The 22,360-nt window shown below is 42.2% G+C and overlaps 1 protein-coding gene across 1 annotated transcript in view; it reads left to right on the plus strand.

The window, feature by feature from the left end:
• Positions 1 to 22,360, plus strand: part of LOC122813548 (intracisternal A particle-promoted polypeptide) — a 618,994-nt gene that overhangs the window by 552,276 nt on the left and 44,358 nt on the right. The window contains exon 8 of the mRNA XM_044085929.1: positions 16,880 to 17,100. Coding sequence (XP_043941864.1) covers positions 16,880 to 17,100 — 221 coding nt within the window. The remainder of the gene's footprint in view (positions 1 to 16,879; positions 17,101 to 22,360) is intronic.

Raw genomic sequence — 22,360 nt, forward strand, 5'->3', positions numbered from 1 at the left:
CTAGAGTAATGATCAAGAAGCACACATACTCCACTGTTCCTTCAGAGATTACTTCCAGGTTGACAACGCTCTCAAAAGCAAGAATTAAAAGCTCTCAGCTAAAGTACTTGAAGACTTCTTACCATCCTCAGTGCATCAGGGAATAAAATTATATCAGCATATTTACTAAATATTTGTTTCTCTGGATTTCATTTGAACTATGCTGTGGCAGATTGTAGTGAAGATAACAGGAGTGCCTTCAAACAATATTACAGTTACTGTTTGCAGGCTGTACAAAAGATTGAGCCAGTCTCTAGGTACCATTCTGAAAACCTATGATCTTAAATGCAAGAATTTGTGATGTCCTTCCATATCACTGTTGCAGTATTTTTAGGGATCCCTGCCTAGAGCAGCCCTATGTCTGGCAGATTACCAAAGCCTTTAGGTTATAATGAGTATACCACACGTCACATGTATGCTCCTCTCGTATGGCATAGGGCATAAATCTGACATCTGGGAGTACCATCCTCAGAACTTCTTTGCCAATAGTCCAAATGCTATCTTTGAACATTGGTTTGTCTGCTGGTTACCAAGCCATTTTCAGATAGGTGTCCCATTGTTTTTTTTTGTTATCTTATCTCGTTTTGACTTTGGTTGTTGGTTTCATGTCATCCAGAAAGGAGAAATGCCAGTGCGGGAGACAGAGTCCCCATAAAGATTGTCACAGGCAGTGCATATTTTTCTTAGGTACTTCCCACGACCATACATCTTGCACTATTTGCCAGGCCTTTGTCCCTAAGATATTGCATAGTTGCCTCTCCTTCATAGCTATTTATTTAGAAAACCAATTTCTTAAGCTGTTGGCTAAAGACACCATGGAAGGATCTTCCCAGCGCTAGGGTCAACCATCTGCGAAGAAAGACAACCAAGAAAGCTCAGTCTGATTCTTCTGCTCTTCCACCTCTACTGGACTTCTGTCATGAGGCTAGTAAAAGCCTGGATTCCTCTGCCACGACTGCTTCAGAGGCTGGCATGGATCCAACTTCACACACGTCCTTGGAGGCCTTGCAGATGTCTGATTCAGATGTACAAGGGGAACCATGGCTGATAATTTCCTAAGGGCCTAGGGGTGCTCCTCAGATTGTGGTGAGGGAAGAGATGCTGATTACACTGATTGAATATCATAAGGGGTCATAGCCTCCTAAAATCTGTAAGACTGACTTCCCCTAAAAAAAGAAAAACAACAAGCATATTTCTCCTAAAAATCCTCAGAATGAATGGCAAAACTTCTCTCAAGGCCTGTTTAATGTCCTCATGGCTCTGAAGCCTCCTCAGTGGGTTTCTGTTCTGGCTCCTCCATGGTTTTCCACTCCTCTTAAGATGTCTAGAGAGCAAGATTCCTCTGATGAGGATGAAGATTCTGATGAAGAATCTCTGACTTATTCTTCCCCAAATTCCTTCCCCCTTAGATTGTCATTCTGAAGAGGAGAAGTCTATTAGTCTTGACTATCCTTTTGAGATTTCTTTTGGTGGCACAATTTCCCAAATGATGTAATTTTCTTTTTAAATGGGATTGTACTGAGGTGTCTGATATTCAGAATTGGTACTATGTGCTTCTGCAAATGGAGTCTCCTAGACCCTCTGCTGTCCCTCCTGTTCCTGCTGCCTTGATGCATGCCTTTTCCAATGCTTCTCAGGTTCCTGATTCCCAGCCCTCTGCTCCCAAAAAGAACAATAGGTTCTATAAAGTGCCTGATGATTGCAAGTTTCATTATAAGTGCCCCTCTGCTGACCCTTCTCTGGTATCAGTTGCCTCTGATAAGCCATCTAAACTGTTGCCTTCTACAAAGTTGCTTCCCTGTGACAAGGATAGCAGGACTGTTGATAAATTGGGTAAGAAAGTGTATACTTCTGCTACCCTGGCCTTTAGAGCTGTGAACTATCAGACCCATATGACTAGATATATTTTGGCTGTTCTCTGTCAGGCATGTCAGGTTATTTCACACCTTTCTGACTCTGAAGGGAAGACTTCTACTGTTTCTTTATTAGGGATGTCTTCTCAGGTTGCTTGCCATTCCATTAAATGCAGCTATGATGCAGCTGAGGCTTAATCTAGGGCTGCTGCCTTTGGCTCTGTGCTGAGTATTCTTGGCTTCAGCTTCAACCTTTGCCTGATGACATCAAGCTAAGTTGATAGATGCTATTCTAAATAATAAACATTTCCCTGGTGCTGCTGCTGAGCTGTTTAGTCCCTCCAGGAAAAGGGTAAATCTCTACAGGATCTGAAACATATTTTTGTTTCATTTGTTCCTAAACTTTAAAGGAATTACCCTAACATGCCTGCTTTTGTTCATAGACAGTCTTGCCCTGCCCTCCAAAGTTAAGAGTGGTGGTAGAAAGGCAACTCCTTCTAAGGGTACCCAAACCCCTTCAGCTCAGAAGCCTCCTTTTTCTGACAAACCAGGTGCTGTCTGACTGTCCTTGCCCTGTTCTTCCCAGTCACATTCCTCTTTCTCTTCGTCTTTCCCTGTCCCTTCCTGTTTCATTAAAAATCACTCTTTCCATTATTCGCCAGGGCTATTACATGGTCTGGAAATCTCTTCCCCCATTTTTTGGCCATTCCCTTAACCTCCTCAGGAACATTTGCCCTATTTTCCAGAGGTACTTCAGGGCCTGTTGGCTCAGGGAACAATTTAAAAAGTACCTACTCCTCAGAGGGGGAAGTGGTTTTACTCCAGATTCTTCTTGGTCCCTGGGAAAGAAGGCGCCTGGAGACCCATTCTGGATCTCTCTCAGCTAAACACCTTTTTGAGGGTTCCTTCCTTTCAGATGCTATCCCTTCAAACCGTGTTTCCTGTTCTACTTCCTCAGAAATTCCTTGTTTCTCAAGGATGCTTATCCACGTATTCCTAGTCATCCCTCTTTCAGACAATTTTTAGGTTTCTCTGTTGCTTTACTGGAATTTTCAGTTCTCTGCTTTGCCTTTTGGCCTTTCTTACTGCCCCCAAGGGTCTTCATCAAATGCCTCGCTCCTATTGTTTTCTGAAAATTGAGGAGGATACAGATCTTTCCTTACCTGGACAGCCTACTCATTCAGGGCTGTTCCCCAGAGATTTTACTTCAGCATCTTCACTTTGCTATTTGTCTCCTGCCAAGCCTGAGGGTTTACTGTAAATTTCCAAAAATAATTCCTGACTCCTTCCCAGGATCATGTTTTCCTAGGGTGCATGCTGCAGACTGTGCCAATGCTGACATCCCTGCCTCCTCCCAAAGCTTTAACTCTGCTTTCTTACAAGTTCTTCTTCCTTTGGCTTCAGTTACAGCCAGGGAGTTCTAAGGTCTCTAGGTTACATGGCTTCAACTATTCCTATGGTTTCTCCGGCCAATCTTCTGTAGTTTCTAAAGTCAGTTTGGCGTCAACATTCTCATCCTTTAGATTTTTTTGTCCTCCTTCTTCCATGTCTCAAGCTGGAACTTCAGTGGTGGATTCATCAGTTGTCCCTCAACTCAGAGCTGCCTTTTCAACCTCCAGTCCCCTCTAAGGAACTCTTCACAGATCCCTCAGACGTGGGATGGGGGGCCTCTTTTGGTCCTGCAGGATCTTTGGTCTCTTCGACAAAAAAAGTATCACATCAATGGGAAAGAGATGAGAGCTCTTCTTCCCAGCTCTTTGGGCTTTTCATTCTCTTTTCCTTCCAGGGCCCCCTCAGAATTCTCAAGACAATACCACAGTGATGTAGTATGTCAACAAGCAAGGGGGGGGGGGTATAAGGTCTTATCCTCAGTGCAGACTAGCAGGTCCATAACACAATCCCACAAGTAGATGCTTCACAGGGACATTGTCCACCAGTGGGGTACCCCTCAAGTAAATCAATTTGCCTCCCCTCTCTTTTTCTTGTAAGGGGATTTTTTTATGCCTTCCCTCCCCTTCCTCTCATTCTGAAAGTCCTGTTCAAGATAAAACAGAATGCTACCAAAGACTTGATGGCGACTCCCTTTTGGTCCAGACAGCATTGGTCCCCTCTTTTGCATTTAGCCAACGGTAGTCATTACAAGTTACCTCACAGGGTGGACCTAATCAAACAAGACAGGGGATCTCTCATCCATCCTCACCTGTCCATTCTTCAACTGACATTGTGGGTGATAGGGTTTTGATCCCCTTCAGACACCTTTTTTTCTGAGTATGTGCTTTGGGTCCTGCATGAGGCCAGGAAACCCACTAGTAAAAAATCTTATTTGTACAAATAGAAGAGATTTTCTGTCTAGTGACTTTCTCGTAACCTGGATCCAGTTACTGTGGATGTTCCTTTGGTTCTCTCTTATTTGTGTGAATTGCTGAATGCTGGGTTGGCATATTCTTCTGCTTAGGCCCTTCTGTCAGCTATTTCTGCTTGTCTGACTTTAACTCTCCCGTTGTCTTCTAGATTTGAAACCAAACAGTTTCTTAATGATGTCCTTCACATTAGGCCTCCCAGGAAGCCAGTTCCTCCTTCCTCTGACCTTAATTTTAGAAAAATTGATACAGGCTCCTTTTGAACCTGAGACTTCAGCTTCCTTATAGCATTGTTCTTGGAAGACTGTTCTTCTTCTGGCCCTTACATCTGCCAAATGGGTGTCTGAGGTGCAAGCCCTTATAGGTGCTCATCCTTTTTTGTTTTGTTTTTTTTCATAAGGGCAGGGTATCTCTTCATACCAATCCTTCTTTTATGCCCAATGTGGTTAATTAGTTGTCTCTTAAGCAGTCTAGTTATTTGCCCAAATTTTTCCCTTCTCCACAATCAGCTAGTAAGAAGGTTCTTCACACCTTGGATTTGCATAGACAACTCAGATATTATTTAGATAAAACTAAAGCCATTTGTAAATCTGAGCAGCTTTTTGTTAATCCTAGGTCTTTAGATTTGGCTGTTTCCAAGCAAACCATTTCATCTGAAGTAGTTAACTTCATTTGTCCATCAACCTGTGGGTATCGGATCCATATCGGATCCGAGCTGGCAGCTTCAAACAGCTAAGATCCGAGCTCCAAGCTCCTCCCCCTTACCCATAATCCCCTGCTAACCCTTCCTGTCCTTAGATCTCTTTTGACGTGTTTCAGTCAGCAGCTTGATCGAGCTTCCAGGCATGTATAGTCCAGTTTTCTGTGAGAAAAATCTTTCTTTTTTATTCTAACGGTTTAAAAATATTGGTGTGTGTGCTTCGCCTAGTGTTTTGGGTTTATCAGTAAAATTGTGTAGTTAATCTTAACTGTTTTTAGTTAGTTTGTCCTCCCCCTGTGTGTTCGTGAAGGCGTGTTTGTGTTGGGCCTAGTGTTTAAATTTTTCTTTCCTAAGTATGTCTGAGGCCCCTAAAGCCTTTTTTTCTAAATGCACCGAGTGTGGCCATAAGCTGTCCCCAGCGGATGGCCACACTCAGTGTGTTATTTGCCTTGGGGTTGACCACCTCTCTTCAGGCTGCACTATTTGTGCAGCCTTCAACCCCAGGGCTTTGAGGGACAGGAGATCGAAGTTGGTCTTGGCGGGACTGTTGCCCCCGGATCCGACTTCGGCTTCCTCTCTCTGTGGCACCTGCCGCAGCTGCGACAGTGCCACCCCCCATCCCTGCTCCCCTGGCCGGGACTCACCCTCCCACTGCTGGCCAGGAGGAGAGGGAAGCTAGGAGGGAGCGCAAGAAGGACAAACATCACAAGCGGCGGTCCGAGTCTTCCTCCTCGGCCCCGCCAGCCAAGCAAGCGGCTTCTCCTAGGGCCTCCAGGCCTTCTCCTTCCCGGCTCCATTCTCTCCGTTTTTCTACGGAGCCGGAGGAGGAGGAGGCCCGGTTGCCTTCGAGGTCATCGAGGCGGCACTCCCATCCCGCCTCGGTGGCCTCCTCTAGGTCGACTAGAAGCTTTTCCGATGCAGACATGGACCGGATGATGCGTAGGTTCTTCCAGGCCCGGCTGCAGATGGGAGTGCTCCTGCCTCCCCCCCCCTCTGGGGGGGGAGCTCGACCCCTTTTTTCACCCCGATAGCTCCTTCTCCGACCCACTTCCATGGTTCAGAGCCTTCGGAGCCATCAAGTCTTTGGTAGCATTCTGTTTTGATCCAAGCTCTCGGAGCCGTGAAGAGCTGAGCTTCGGATCCGGAAGTGTCAGTGTGTCTTCAGCTCCGTCTCAGTCGGAGCATACTGGCCCTTCGGATCCGAATGCTTCGGCGCCGGTTCCGATCCACACATCGGATCCGAGGGGACTGCTCTCGAATCCCTTGGAGAGCAGCTCCCCTTCGATGTTCGATGTTGTGGAGAGGGTTCTATCGAGGGACTCGAGACCCCAGGCTCCTGCTACGGCTCCACCCTGCACTCCATCTCAGACAGGCCTACCTTCCATCACCCAGCTCCAGGGACAGCCTGCGCCTACGTCCCAGATAGTTCCCTTAGAGGAACATGATGTGGTTGGTGAGGCCTCTACAGACAGCCCCCCGGAGGAGGTCCCTCACAAACGTAAGTGCAAGAGGAGGCACTTGGACTCACCTGAGTCATTGACAACAGATACAGATTTGGAGGAAGGGGAAGGTTCCCCAAGGTCACCCCCCGAAGACGTCTCCTTCGGAGACATCATGGAAATGCTTCGAATTAGAGGGGGGTGGTCTGCCCAAAAACCTTCCTCGGATGAGTCTGTATTTATGGAGGCATTTGACGCAGGCCCATCTACCTCTTGGGTGTCCCCTCCCGCCGACCCCCTGGTAGACCTGATTACTACCAGGGCATGGAAGGAGCCGGACACTGTGGAGCCCATTCCCAAGAGGCCTGATAAAATTCTTAGCCCCCCTTCTGATAGAACTTGCTGGAGCAAGGGTGCTCCTGTAGATGCCATGTTGGTGGTGGCCGCCACTAAAAAGGAACTGGCCCAGGAGAGTTCCTCGGTCCATTCTCCAGACAAGGTGTCTAGGACGATGGACAGTTTGGGGAAGCGGATGTTCGCTTCAGCCACCTTCTCGGTAAGGTCGCTGAATTATATGGCACACGTGATATGACTCCAGTGGGATCTCATCAAAGAATACGCCAGGTCGCCCCCAGAGTCCATGTCGGCAGAGGACAAGAAAGTATTCTCTACCCGAATGGCCACTCTCAAATCTATTTCTAACACGTCTATGCGGCTCCTCTTTCATGCCACAGAAGGAGCCGTTAGAGCTAGTGGAGCGGGCATTGTCTTACGATGGCATGCTTGGCTCCGCCATTGTGATTTCACGGAACCCTTCAAGGTGTCCTTCGCTAATGCCCCATTTGATGGTTCTTCCCTCTTTGGCAAGACCGTACGCGACACGCTGGTCCAGAGTGAAAAAGACAGGAAGACGTTGTCTGCTGTCAGAGTCCGCTTCTCTGCTCCCCAGAGGTCCTTCAGTAGGAACCAAAAGGGACAGAAGAAGATGTGGTTCCGGAAATCTCAACAGTCCCGTTTTGCTCCGGACCCCTAGTCCTTCAGAGGCAGAGGAGGACAGGGTGGACGCCGGCCCAGAGGCAGAGGGGGACCGAAGAATTTTGGGTCGAGAGAACCCTTTTCTGATCGGCCCGCGCAGCAACCCTGAAGGGCTACCCGACTGCTCTACTCTAGAGGCAGTCGGGGGGCATTTCTCGAGGCACCTAGCTATGTGGGAGTCCATTACAACAGATCGCTGGGTGCTTCGGATCATATCCAGAGGTTACAAAATTCCCTTTCTCAACCTTCCTCCCAAACCCTGGAGCCTTCCCGATGTCCCACCCAATCAAAGGGAGGCAGCAGCAGCAGAAATCCTCCAGCTGCTAGAAAAAAGAGCAATCCAGCACGTCCCCCCAGACCAATCCGGATCAGGCTTTTACTCCAGGTTCTTTTTGGTGCCAAAAAAGACAGGGGACCTAAGACCAATCCTCGATCTAGCCTTCCTAAACCTGTCTGTGGCCAAAGAAAATTTCCGGATGGTCACCATTCAATCCATTCTCCCACTCCTGCAGGAGAATGACTGGATGTGCTCCATAGACCTCAAGGACGCGTATTACCACATTCTAATGGATAGGCAATCCAGAAGGTTTCTCCGCTTCCGGCTAGGAGCCGGCCACTACCAGTTCAGGGTCCCCCCCTTTGGTCTCACCACAGCCCCCAGGGTGTTCACCAAAGTGTTAGCGGTGGTAGCGACCCACCTGAGGTTTCAGGGAATACAGGTCTTTCCGTACCTAGACGACTGGCTCCTGTCTGCCCCCACCAGGTATCTACTGTGTTCAGCCAGAGATTATTTCCTCCATCTGGCTTCCCGACTGGGAATCACAATCAATCTCAAAAAATCTTCTCTCCAACCAACCCAGGTCTTAGACTTCATTGGAGCCAGATTGGACACAAATCTTCTGCAGGTCTTTTTGACTCTGGACCGACTTCGGACCCTGAAGCTCCACGTACTAGCTCTTCTGAACTACCCAGCTCCTCCAGCGGAATTGGTCCTGAGGGCTCTAGGCTCTATGGCAGTGACTATCAGTCTATTACCCTTGGAGTGCCTGAACATGAGGGTACTGCAATGGACCCTACAGGTCCAGTGGTCCATTCTACAACATCCACTGTGTTCACCCATTCCCCTCAGCAGGGTTTGCAAGAAAGCCCTACTCTGGTGGCTCCAGTCTCTGGACCTTCAGAAAGGGCGTTCGTTCTCTATGCCTCCCCCGCTTGCCACAGTGACCACGGATGCTTCTCGCCTTGGGTGGGGCACTGTATGGGCAGAACCGTCCAAGGCACGTGGACCCAATCAGAGACCTTGTTGCACATCAGTGTCCTAGAGATGAGGGCGGTGCTTCTTGCGTTGCGAGCACTCCAAGCTGTTCTTCTCTTGGGAACTATTGCAATTCAGACAGACAACATGTCCATCGTCTGGTATATCAACAAACAAGGGGGAACCAGGTCCTACCCACTTTGTCAAGAGGCCATGAGAGTTTGGGAATGGGCGATCTCCACCAACCTCTTTCTCATAGCAACGCACATTCCGGGTCGGTCGAACATCTTGGCAGACAGGCTGAGTCGAACCATCCTTTCACCATATGAGTGGTCTCTGAACCCGAGAGTGGTGAAGCAAATTTTCCTCAAATGGGGTCAACCTTGCTGCGATCTCTTCGCGTCTCCTTCGAACGCAAAGTGCAGCGACTACTTCGCTCAAATTCCCCCACTAGGGGAATCCCCCAGAGACGCTCTGGTGCATGTTTGGCCATCCGGTCTACTTTATGCTTATCCTCCTCTTCCCCTAATGCTGAAATTCTTGCAGAAAGCACATCGGTTGGGGAGCAGAGTGATCCTCATAACCCCGTTCTGGCCTCGTCAAGCGTGGTTCCCTTGCCTGTGGTCTCACCTAGTGAACCCCCCATGGGTTCTAGATCCCACGCCGGATCTGATCTCCCACCCGCTAGGGTTGACAACCCCAAACCCGGACAGTCTCAAGCTCACAGCTTGGTTGATCCAGTTCCAGTGATAGCTAGGACTCCCGGTATCTCATCATCTGTTAAGGCTATTTTAGTAGCTGCTCATAAGCCTTCCACGAGGAAGGTTTATAATAGTAAGTGGAAACGTTTTTCAATCTGGGCGGAACGCAGAAACTTAGATCCCTTTACAGCTCCGTTACCAGCAGTGCTAGAATTCTTATCAACCTTATTTGACCAGGGTGCTAGCTCCTCTACGGTCAAAGTCCAATTAGCTGCAATCTCCCACTATCATGTGGGAAATGGTCTCAGCCCCCTGGCCTCTTCCAAATTATGTAAGACATTTTTAAAAGGCACCTTCCTCTTGAGACCTCCTGTTAAAGATCCAGTTCCTCCATGGGATTTAACTCTTGTTCTCCAGTCTCTGACAGCCCCTCCGTTCGAGCCAGCAGCCTCAGTGGACCTAAAATTCTTATCCTGGAAGACGGCCTTCCTTATTGCCATCACTTCGGCTAGAAGGGTTTCGGAGCTTCAAGCCCTTTGCACCAAACCACCATACTTGGTTTTTCATAAAGATAGAGTCTCCCTCAGGACCAATCCTTCCTTCTTGCCCAAGGTTGCGTCAGAACCCAACATCAACCAGTCCATTAATTTACCAGTATTCTTTCCAAATTACCAGAACAAAGGTGAATATAAGTTACATTCCCTGGACGTACACAGGCAATTAAGATTTTATCTGCACAAGACCGCTGGTCACAGGAAATCAGACCAGCTCTTTGTATCCTTTGCGAAACCCTCTTTGGGAAAACCAGTATCGAAAATTACATAGTCCAGATGGATTTCCCAATGTATCTTACTAGCATATCGAAGTTCTGGTCGACCCGAACCTGAAGGAGTCCACTCTCATTCTACTCGATCAATTTCCACCTCTGCTGCTTTTTGGTCCAGAGTTTCCTTGGATGAGATTTGCTCAGCAGCCACTTGGGCTTCATCTCATACGTTCATTAACCATTAGAGGTTGGACATAATTTCCAGAGGGAGAGCATCCTTCGGCTCCGCAGTGCTCCGGAATATCCTTCCATGAGGACCTCCCAAGGTTTGTGTAGCTGGGGACTCTGTCCCACAGGTTGATGGACAAATTAAGTTAACTACTTCAGATAAAGAAATTATGTACTCACCATAACGTTCCATCTAAGTAGGTAATCTTCATTTGTCAGCAACCGACCCACCCTCCATTCCCCTAACCTATAGTACATACTAGAAGGATAAATCCAAAAAAAGTGCTAGGGCACGCTGGTTAGCAATCAGAAAGTTTATTCCAAGTTGAGTTAAAATCCACTCTGCGTACTTCACTCAGGAAACAAAAATATCAGCTACAAGATGATATATAACTCGCCAAAGGAAATGAATTAACGCTCTTACATCCACACTGCAAATATGCGTTTTCGTCACTAAGACTTCATCAGACAATCTAATTCCTTTAACACACATTTAAATACTAAATAGTTAAATAAAATCAACTTAATTGACCATAGAACTTTGTCTATTAATTCAAACACACCAATCCATGTACTTGGTTCATGAATATTAATTCCTTTCACTATAAAGTGCTTTAGTGCTTGTTATTTAAAAGATGTATATGAATATACACATTAAAACTGGCATTAAAAACTGACATTTACCAACTTATTAAAATAATTAAATACTGAATTAATAATATTAGTTGATTACATATATAAATAAATATATATATATATAAATAAATAAATAATACAAAGTTTTTCATGTTCAATCCTTAAAAATATTTTGTTGTGAATGGGAACTCACTTTACATACAATGGTAGTGCCATCTAGTGGTCATATCCAGAAATACACTATAATTTATTGGCTCTTATTTTTAGTAGAGGTGAAATTGTAAGAAAGTCATTAATCCCTGGATCAGTGTTGGAATCTAGGTTGACCTGCCACCATAACTCCTTACTTTCCAGGATTTCCTCCCAGAGGCCTCCCCTAATATCTTGCTTAACTTGATCCAACACATAAAATTCAAATTTAGATTCAGGGCATATATTAATGTGTTTGTATAATGCATTAGTGTTTTTAGCTTTCAGAATGTCATAATTGTGTTCATATATTCTCCGTTTCAAACATCTTTCGGTTTTACCCACGTAAAACGACTGACATTTCTGACAAATAGCAATATAAACTACCCCTCTACTTTCACAATTGTAATAAGTCTTACTTTTTATCCTTCTCTTTCTACTTTCTATGTATAATTCTGCCTTGTTCATAATATATGGACACTGTTGGCATCTTCCACATTTGTATGTCCCCCTCCTCATTCTGTTTCTTTCACTAACTGTTTCACTACTCCTTTCCAATATTTTACCTATGTTAGGTGGATTTTTAAACACTATTTTTGGTTCCATTCTAGGGATCTCATCTATATCTGTTAAAGAACTAAACTTCTTCCATTCTTTTTTGAAAAAATCTTTTAATTTCAAATTGGAACTGTTATATTCTAACACCAAGCTTCTCATGTAAGTGTCATGATCCTTTTTCTTCTTGTTTACTACAGGGGTATATCCCGACTCCGAATTATTTATATTACCCTTGCCTAATATAGGTTTGAATCTACCCAACCTTCCTTCCTCTACTTCACTTCTTAACTTCTTAACAAACTCCTCAGGATATCCACGTTCTTTGAACATACTGTGTAGAATCATGCATTCATCTTGAAAATCTAAGTCATTTGATGTCATTCGTGAGCCCCTTACAAATTGTCCTTTGACAATGTTCCTTTTACTATGTAAGGGGTGGGCACTGTCATAATGTAAAAAAGAGTTCACATATGTCTCCTTTCTAAATACCTTGCTCTCAAATTGACCTGCCCTTTTATATATTTCTATATCTAGGTATTTCAGAGACTCATTACTGGTGGTATATGTGAACTTCAAAAATTTAGTAGTTTGATTGATATATTCCATGAATTCTAGGAAACTTGCTTCACTACCTATCCAAAAGATGACAATATCGTCCAAGAATCTGTGGTAAACTGTCCATAGTTCCTTGAACTTACAGTTGGTGATAAACTGTTCTTCCCATTTGGAAAGCACGATATTAGCATAAGTGGGGGCACAAGCGGCCCCCATAGATACACCTGTCTTCTGCTGATAGTATTCACAATCAAACATGATAAAATTGTGTTTTAAGACAGTATCCATAAGTGTCACACTCGCTATCTTGTCATTAAGGCTTAAATGATCATCTTCGAACACAGACTCCTCAAACAAATTCATCCCCTCAGTATGTGGTATGCATCCAAACAAATCGGTGACATCTATGGTGATGAACAACATGTCCTCCCTATACATATCCTGTTTTTTGAATTTTGAAAATATTATGGTTGATTCAGTTAGAAAAAAACACAATTCAAGCTGGGTACACTATAATTTAAGTAAAAATGAGAATGAAACTTTAAAAGAATTAAGTAGTAATGCATCATTGAGGGTTATGAAGCCGGATAAGGGTGGGGGGATAGTCATAATGGATAGAATCTTGTATGAAGGAAAGATGAATACCATTTTGAGAGATGATACTAAGTATACAGTGGTATCTTTAAACAAAATCAATGTTGCCTATCATAGGATCGACTCTATTCTACAAGATCTTCTGATAGAGAATATAATAGATGACAAAACTTTTAAATATTTAGAAGTAAAGAAACCCAAGGTAGCTACTATATTTGGAATACCGAAAATCCACAAGGATATGGAAAATCCACCCCTCAGACCAATTGTTTCGGCTGAGGGCTCTAAAACAGTTCCCCTAGCCAAATTCGTGGATTTTAAAACAAAGCATATTTGGGTCAATAACAAGTTAATTCTTAAAGACTCCTGGGACTTATTGGGGGAATTAAAACAGGATATGTATAGGGTTTTCTTTGGAGTGCTTCAAACCTTTTTTTCGGTTCGACATACTAGAAGGATTCCGAGCCCTTGTTTCCAGATAAATTAGGTTAGGATTTACAGGTGACTCCTGTGTTATAATACTCTGTATTGCTAAGCAAACTCAATCTGAGGACAGGAAGGGTTAGCATGGGGATTATGGGTAAGGGGGAGGAGCTTGGAGCTCGGATCTTAGCTGTTTGAAGCTGCCGGCTCGGATCCGATATGGATCTGATACCCGCAGGTTGCTGACAAATGAAGATTACCTACTCAGATGGAACGTTATGGTGAGTACATAACTTCTTTTTCTTGGATATCTGAAGCCATTTCCTTGTGTTATTCCTTTCACGGGAAAAGCCTTTCTTCTTCTGTTAAGGCTCATTCTACTAGGGCTGTAGCCTCTTCTGGTGCTTTTTTCAAGGATTTGGATACTAATTCTATTCTTGGCACCTACCTGGTCTTCCGTGCATACTTTTACTAAGCACTATAAATTGAATGTGACTTCTAGGGCCAGAGTTGATTTTGCCAGGGCCATTCTTCATGGCTTTCTTCAGGGCTTTGTGGGCATTTCCTCCTCCTAGTCTTCTTTCTGAGTTATTGTACCCTCCGTATTGTAAAGAGCACTGCAACAGTGACATGGAAGGAGATAGTACTGTTGTCTAAAATCTTACCATAACAGTAGAGGTCTATATCTTCAGTGTTGCAGTATTCACTCCCTCCCTCCTCCCCTTGTCCTTTTTCCTTCTGGATGTACCTGTTGCCTACTACTATTCTTAGACTGTCGTTCCTACTTAGACTTTTTCAGTTCAGAAGATGGTACGTCTGGACATCACCTTTATGCCCTACGCTATACATTGAGTGCATATGTGTGACATACGGCATACCTATTACAACCTAAAGGCTTTAGTATACTGGCTGGACATTGGGCTGCCTTAGGCAGGGGATCCCTATTGTAAAGAATACTGCAACAGTGAAGAGAAGGACATCTACTGTTATAGTAAGATTTTACACAACTCTACTTTCCTAACAGTGATTCTTTTTTCACCCAAGTGATAAACATCCTATGAAAAGAGTCCAACCCATTTGTCCAATGCTTTGTTGTTGACCTCAAGAAGAATGTTGTACTGAAAGTAGTAGTTAGGCCAGTGCAGAATGGTTATTAAAGCCACTCCTGTACAAGGAGCCAGCAGTAAAATTAACAGAGGAATGGAAAAATAGTGCTGTACCTATCGCAAGGAAGAAGTGTTTGATGTCTTGGTAGGTCAAGCACTGGACAGACTTTTGTGCACTTGTCATGAAGTTATACTGCAACCAAAAGACACCTGCACTAGGGGACTCTTTGCATGTTCCACTATAGTGATGCAGAGAAGTGTTCAGCTTCTTGGTGGGTCAGGCACTGGCAGAACCTTTACAGCAGTCAGTTCTGAGATCACTAGAGTAACACCACAGTCATGAAGTGAGCTGCACTAGGGGCACCCCTTCCAATTCCATATTTGTTAGTAAATGCTGAGGGGATCATTGCAGCTGTATGCAACCTTTGAGGGGATGTAGAACTTTAGCAAAGAGAAGTTCCTATGCCATTCTTCTCTACGTCTAGCATGCCTATCAAAATCACAGTACCAAGTAACTATGAGTTAACACACCACCCTGTACGTGCACAGAGTGGATTGTGGCATTAGACATCTGCAGTTATGGCAAATTTCCTGTTCAGCTGTATTTTATGGATCATTATACTATGACCCCCCATTAATATTCCAAAACGTGCACGCTGATTGGTCAGCATGCACTTGTAAATCAGAGTTATAGTAATGGAAAAAGGTCCGGTCGCCCGGACTTTTTCCATTAGTATAACTTTTTTTTTTTTTTTACAACAATGGAGAACGCAAGATCTCTGTTGCTTTTTACAACCTGTCTCGCTATGTTAAACGAGTGTAACATAGCGAGACAGCTTTAAAAAAAGTAACAGATATCTTCCTATCTCCGTTGCTTTTTTTAAAGCTGTCTTGCTATGTTAAACTTTAACATAGCGAGACAGTTTGTAAAAAGCAATGGGGATCTTGCTTTCTCCGTTGCTTTTGCCCACAGCTCTGATGTACTGCGTAAACATATGCATGCGCAGTACATCAGAACTGCCGCAGAATACCAGACAGCTGCGGAAGGGAAGCAAGGAGGGCATTATACAATGCCATTATTTAAGAAAAGTAATTATTTTTTTTCTTAAATAATGTCATTGTATAATAGCAATAACCCACTTCTGGGTGTGGGTAATGCTGGATTTACCCACGGTTGTCTTTGTTTGGCCACTCGGGCTTCGCCCTCATGACCAAACCACACCAACCGTGGGTAAATCCAGCATTACCCACACCCAGGTGTGGGTTATTGCTATATTACACACAGGTTGAATACTGGCGGTGGGGAGTTCTGATATACCAGAATGAGGTAGCTAAACTGTAGTTGCACATTTCCATTCTTTACACTTTGGACTAAAGCTGCTCTTTCCATAGCCACACTGTTTTTATACTGACTGAAGGCATTTTCCCTTTCTTCCTCTAACTGAACTGGCCATTGTTTCAGGCCTTGAGTGTCTACACAACTGTAATCCCCATCACCATTTACCATTTCCCATTACTAATGCTACTTGACAACCCAACAGATTCTTCTAGCTGGTGGTTCCTACTTTTTAATGAAAAAATGCTTTTTGGCACAGTGCACCTAATATACAGCATAATGTAACATTGGGGTTTTCATGTAGCTTTTTATGCACACTGAAATCATTTTCATTTGCTCCAGCCCAGATATGCAGGTCAGTTGATTGCTTGTGCCTGTGATCTTCAGGAGGGTCAGTGACCACTAGACTTGGCCTTCTGGTCCCCACTGAGTGAACTGTTTTTCAGAGTAAGTTTTTTCTTCCTCTTCCTATTTGAACCCCTGTTTCTTGAATCAGTTGTGAGCCCCCACACCATTTTACCCAGTTAACATTTCTGCAGTGTTGTCATATTTCACTTTATAGGTGTCACTGATGCAACATATTTTAGTCCTTCCCCTCCATTACAGTGGAAGCCTGTATTGCAGAGCTGTATGTTGTCCTCCTACAGTTTTTATTTATGCAGAGTGAAGAGTTCAAATCAGGGCCAGCAGGTCATTTATCTGTAATGCTGTGCAGTGAAGTGGCTGCTATCTGGTAGTCAGTTAATTTGTTTATTTAGACTGTAAGAGTGTCTTCATGTTAGTGTTTCATGACATTTTCTTTTAGCAGACTTTTTAAATTAGATACAGATTTGATCAATGTCTTGACTAACTTTGCTGACAGGTTTGATTCTTAGAGTCAGACCATTGATCAGACACGAAGCATTATGTTAATTAAATTATTTTCCTGAATTGTCACTGCTTCATCTTTCTTTTGGATACACATCTGATCCATTGGACAAGGAGCATGCTGTTTCTGTTATAATGATGGTTAGCAACTGTGGGACAAATGCTCTAAGAGAAAGTAAAGTGCAAGTAAATTTATCTAAATGTTATGTTCTAAAAACTGTGAATGTTCTGTTTGGTAGGTATTATTTACGTCATTGGTGGCATCAGCCATGAGGGAACAGAGTTGCGTTCTGCTGAAGGATATGATACAGTCAGCAAGCGATGGTTTGCCATGCCAGTCATGTCCACCAGAAGAGCATACCTAGGAGTTGCCATCCTCGGTGAATACATTTATGCTGTCGGAGGGTGGAATGAAGAAGATGACGCACTTTGCACTGTGGAAAAATATTCATTTGAAGAGGTGAGTGCACTTGTGGACTGTAGAAACTCAGAGCTAAACTAACCTGCAGATCTGCTGTGTTTTTGCTAAACTTCAAGATATTGGTAGGTTTAGATTACTGTCATGGGAAGCATCATCATTTCAGCATTTTGCTTGTAATGTTAATCTTAATTTCTGTTCTGTTACTATTTACATTAGCAAATTAAATTATGTTTCTCAGATTTTAGATCTGTTACTTGAGAATCCTCTCTAGTTAACACTTTAGATAGCAGTACATTTTGTATGAGACTATATATTTTTTTACTCCACTGTATTTATTTGAGCTAAATACAGTTGTGGAGAATATGATCACCCGGCCATGCAGCAGTGGATTCTGAGGCATCTTACAAAGCGGCTGGTCCATTTTCAAACAGGCGGGACTACTGTGATGTAAAATAAAATGTATATGTTTGGCATTGTTGTATTACCACACAGTTTCCTTGTAATGGTCATTGGTGGTGAAAATAAGCTAGTTATATTACATTTGAGAAGAAAACACAGGAGTACTGTTCAGCAGAGTAAAATGATCCACATAAACAGAGTTGCGTATTGTTAGCAAGAACAGGCAGTATTCACTTCACCATCAACAAGAACGATCTCCAAATAAAATATAACTCTATTTATTGGTTATAGGAACAAACATGGCAAGCGTTTTCACCCGACTGGGCTTCTTCAAGCCAAAAAACAATTAATTCAAAATAGCCAATATATAATCTCTGCACTATGACATCACATCCTATTAATTAAATAATCAAAATAAAATGTCTGTGAAGCATGTAGCTGCATATAAGCATCAAGTAAATATACACAGTAGTGCTAGAGCATTACCTTAAATAATAAAAAACATACGTATACAAAGCAGGTAATATAAATATGCTGCATTAACTACAATCTAATATCATCAGATAATTTAATTAAAACATAACAAATATATGAAAGTAAAACATATATTTACAACTAAGTATTAATAGACATGCTATTCAAATAATAAGTTTATGGCACATTATACCCTAAGTCTCCTTCCCTTCAACATGGGTTTCAAGGGTACCCTATCATTCAAACCAGGTGTCCTATCGGTTCTCAGCCTAATTATCCACTTAGATTCATTCTGTTCAGTGCGGTTCTGGATATCACCTCTCCTAATAGTAGGTTTATTAATTTGTATTACTAGAAATTTAAAAGTATGTTCAACAGACGTATCCAAAACGTGTTTCGAGAGAGCATTTTTGTCCGATTTGATCCGGATATTATATTGATGCTCTCTTATCCTTTCTTTAAGTCTCCTGTCGGTCTTGTCCACATAAAATGCTGGGCAAGACTTACAGGTGGCAAGATAAACAACATCTTTGGTATCACAACTAGCCCTAGGGTGAAAATAAAAACATTGTTGCGTAACAGGATGTATAAACATCGCTGTATTATCTATCAAGTGGCAATAATTACAATTCTGACATGGCCTGGTTGTACCAGCAATAGGACTTGGTGAAGAATGATTATTAAATCTATCTGAATTACACAACATCCTATAAAGATTAAGGTGATTCTTATATGTGAATTTAGGAACATCACCTACTATGTCATGAGTAGATGGGTCAACTGTTAGTATATCCCAGTACTTCAAGTAAATATTCTTGATAGTATTCACGTCTTGTGTGTGATATATTGATATTCTAGTTTCTTGATTCCATACCATCAACCCATCTACTGGGTCATCTCCGACATTAGTAGCCTCATTTCTATCCATAAAATATGGAGCGGCCCTACTCATCCTGAGTGTGTCAACTCCCATGAAACCCTCCTCTATTTCTTTCATATTATAGGACCTATTAATTAGTTGGTACTTAAGATTGGTCAACTCCTTGTCAAACCCCATTTCTGAAGGATTGAGGCGTGAAACCCGCATTGCTTGTCCTCTTACTACATTCTTGAAAACAAAACTGGGGTGCATACTAGTTCTATGTAATAGTGAATTCCTATAGCAGGATTTCCTGTACACCCCCGTATTCAATAAGCCGTTAGGGAGTCTCTCTATATAAACATCTAAATATGGAACAGACTTCTCTGAAGCAGTCATAGTAAACTTTAAATAATGCGTCAGTGAATTGACCTGTTCTAAAAATTTAATCAAGTCATCTTCACTAGCTATCCAAACCAGAAAGAGATCATCTACAAAACGCACATAGAATTTAACATGTTTCTTAAAACTTTCCAGTTCAAATAAACTCCTCCTCTCCCAGTCAGCCATAACCAGATTGGCGTAGCTGTTGGCACAAGAAGTGTCCATAGCTATGCCATCTTTCTGGATATAAATTTGGTTGTTGAAAGTAAATATATTATTGGCTAATATAAGATTTAATAGCCCACAAATAGTATCAGTAGATGATTCAGAGAGCCCTTGATTTAACTGTAAGCACTTGCACACACATTCAATGCCTTCTTCGTTAGGGATGGTGGTAAATAAAGACTGAACATCAAGAATTACCAGCCAATATGTAATATCCGATGGTAAACCTTTCATTTTATCATATAACATTAATAAAAATTGTTTGGTATCTTTCAATATATGTGTATACGTATTGACTACAGGTCTTAACCTGGACTCCAAATACAAAGAAATGGGTTCTGTGACCCAACCTCGTCTAGCAACAATAGGTCTCATAGGTGGACGAGAAGGATGTTTATGTATTTTGGGCATACCTTGTATACTAGGTATTAGCGGCTTATTAACTAAGCAAAAGTCATATAATTTGTCATTGATCATTCCTTTACGAAAAAAAAACAGTAATGAGACAGAGACTGTATTGATAAACTTATCTACTTGGCTAGAATCTAATCAACAATAAAATCGACTGTCACTAAGCATGTCATTCATACTAACTATATAACTACTTCTATCCATAACAACTACGGGACTCCCCTTGTCCACTGGTCTAATAACAATGTTAAAATCACTTCTAAGTGTTTTCAATGCTAACCTCTGTTTCAGGTGCAGATTACCATACCATTTCTTATGTTTGTTATTCATATCTTGTTCATGTAGCCCTTCCTGAACCAATTTCGAGAAAACATCTACCAAAGGGTGTAAACTAGGTACATATATACTTGGTTTACTAAAAGACTGTCCTTTATTAGCAGATGTAAAATTACCAAAATCCAATCTCAGTTGTATGTTACGAGCAAAAAGTTTGACATCCATCATTGAATCAGTTATATCACTTCTGTTAGATGGTATAAAAGTGAGCCCCCTCTCTAAAACATTAATCTCGTCCTCAGTTAAATTCCTATTGGAAATATTCCATATTAATGACTGATGGTCTTTTCCCACATCTTTTTCAATGTTGGGCCCACATAATCCTCCTCCACCATCCTCCTTTTTTGTCTCCCCCTGCTCATGGATCGGTCCCTCCCTCCTCTCCAATGTTCTGAGATAGGGAAAGGGACTGGCTCAATTGGGCCTGTAGGACCAAAATTAAGAGTACTATTGACTTTGCTTCTAACTGATCCATCACAACTATTGGACTTGTCAGATTTACTAATAGGCAGATTAGATTCATTAACTAACGCTATTTCATTTGTATTAGGTGTTGCATCAATATTTCCTACATCTAATATTGACGCTGATGCCTGTGACATCTCACTTATTACATCCTCATGATGTATAATTGCTGTAGTAACAATTACATTCCTAGTATCACTATTAGGCCGTTCACCACCTTTAGTAGGTGTAACATAACTAACATCACCTTCATTACATACTGTTTTAAAGTCACATTTGCCTTTAGACATATTTTGGGCTACCCTCCCATGTCCATTTTTCTCAAAATCAGCCCTCGGCCAAGTGAAGACATGTCCGTTCTTAAAATCTGTAGTGTCCCTCCGAATTTTATTCTGCTTTTGTTCCAACAGTTTCTTCTCAAACAGATACACATTATCTAATAGTCTTTCAAAACTCTTATCAACCACTCGTACTGGATACATTCCATTAATAACTTGTTGTTGTTCTCTAATACGTGCTCGTAAAGCAACTTCCTTGGGTCAGGAGTATTCATTAAGTAATGTCATATAACGAATACTAGAATCAATATTAATTTGTTGCCATTTATATAATAGGTCTGGATACAATGTACATCTGCCACAGGTGCTAGTGGTGAGGATTGAGACTTCTTGATTACTGTTGCCAGTGGTGGGACGTCACAAAATTCAGAAAGAAGCAAGTAAAAGAGACATCAGAAAATATATTTATAGCATGAGTATCACAAAAGGAGCTTATGCTGTAGCCCACACTAATAAGTCTGTTGTCACTATTGAACAAAAAATAGCCATGTATGTAACTGTAAAACAGATTTGGTCCAAAGAAGTTATAGCCTCGCTTATTCATCCCTTATTAGAGCCATCATTTAAAATAATATACCATTTGGCATGTATCTTGCTAAGAACTTAAAACAGTTTGAGAGACCTTAGCTTTTCCTCACCAAAAAGATCTACGGTCTCAGTACTCATAGCTACTCTGAGAAGATAAAAGTTCTGTCTCTTTACTCAGTATTATCCTGAGGAGTGATATCTTTTTAGTTTTCCATGCTATGAATGATGCAGGACCCCTTGAGCTTCTTCACCTAAATAGAACCAGTGGTAAGCACCCTTTCTAAAGATCTAAACTTATACTAAGATATCAACAACACTAGATAGCATGACATATACCTAATGCAAAGTATCACCTACTTATGTAATAGATTGCCCTTACCTGTCAAGCAGAGTACTTGCCTACCAATCTGAACGACCGGATGGATTACCACAAATTTTCACACAGGATATATGGAGCAAGTCTACTTAATGGGGAGCATTGTTAGTCCCCTAGCAGTATTGGGTGATGTGGCAGAGCATCTTGATGATCTTCTTTAGCCATAAGCTTAGTAAGAACCTAGTAACCCATGAACCTACCAGTCAAACAAGAACTGCTGTGCTTAATTTTCATGGCATTTACTTAAGGAAATGATGTTCTCCGAGTCCCAAATACAAGGGTGTAAGTACAATCACAGAGACAGTGGAAAGACATTGCTGTCAGAGAGATGATCTGGTTAATGAAAGTGTTATCCTGTTTGTTAAAAAGAAGCCCATTATTTTGAACTTATCATTGATACTCCACAGGAAATGATTATAAAGGATATGAAGAATTTATATTAACAAAGAATGCACTTACATGTGAAATAAATACAACATAGTATCAAGGGTATGAGCAAGAAAT

The sequence above is a fragment of the Protopterus annectens genome, chromosome 10.part0, assembly GCF_019279795.1.
Source record: "Protopterus annectens isolate FY-2018-M chromosome 10.part0, PAN1.0, whole genome shotgun sequence".
In the NCBI taxonomy this organism is placed as follows: domain Eukaryota; kingdom Metazoa; phylum Chordata; order Ceratodontiformes; family Protopteridae; genus Protopterus; species Protopterus annectens.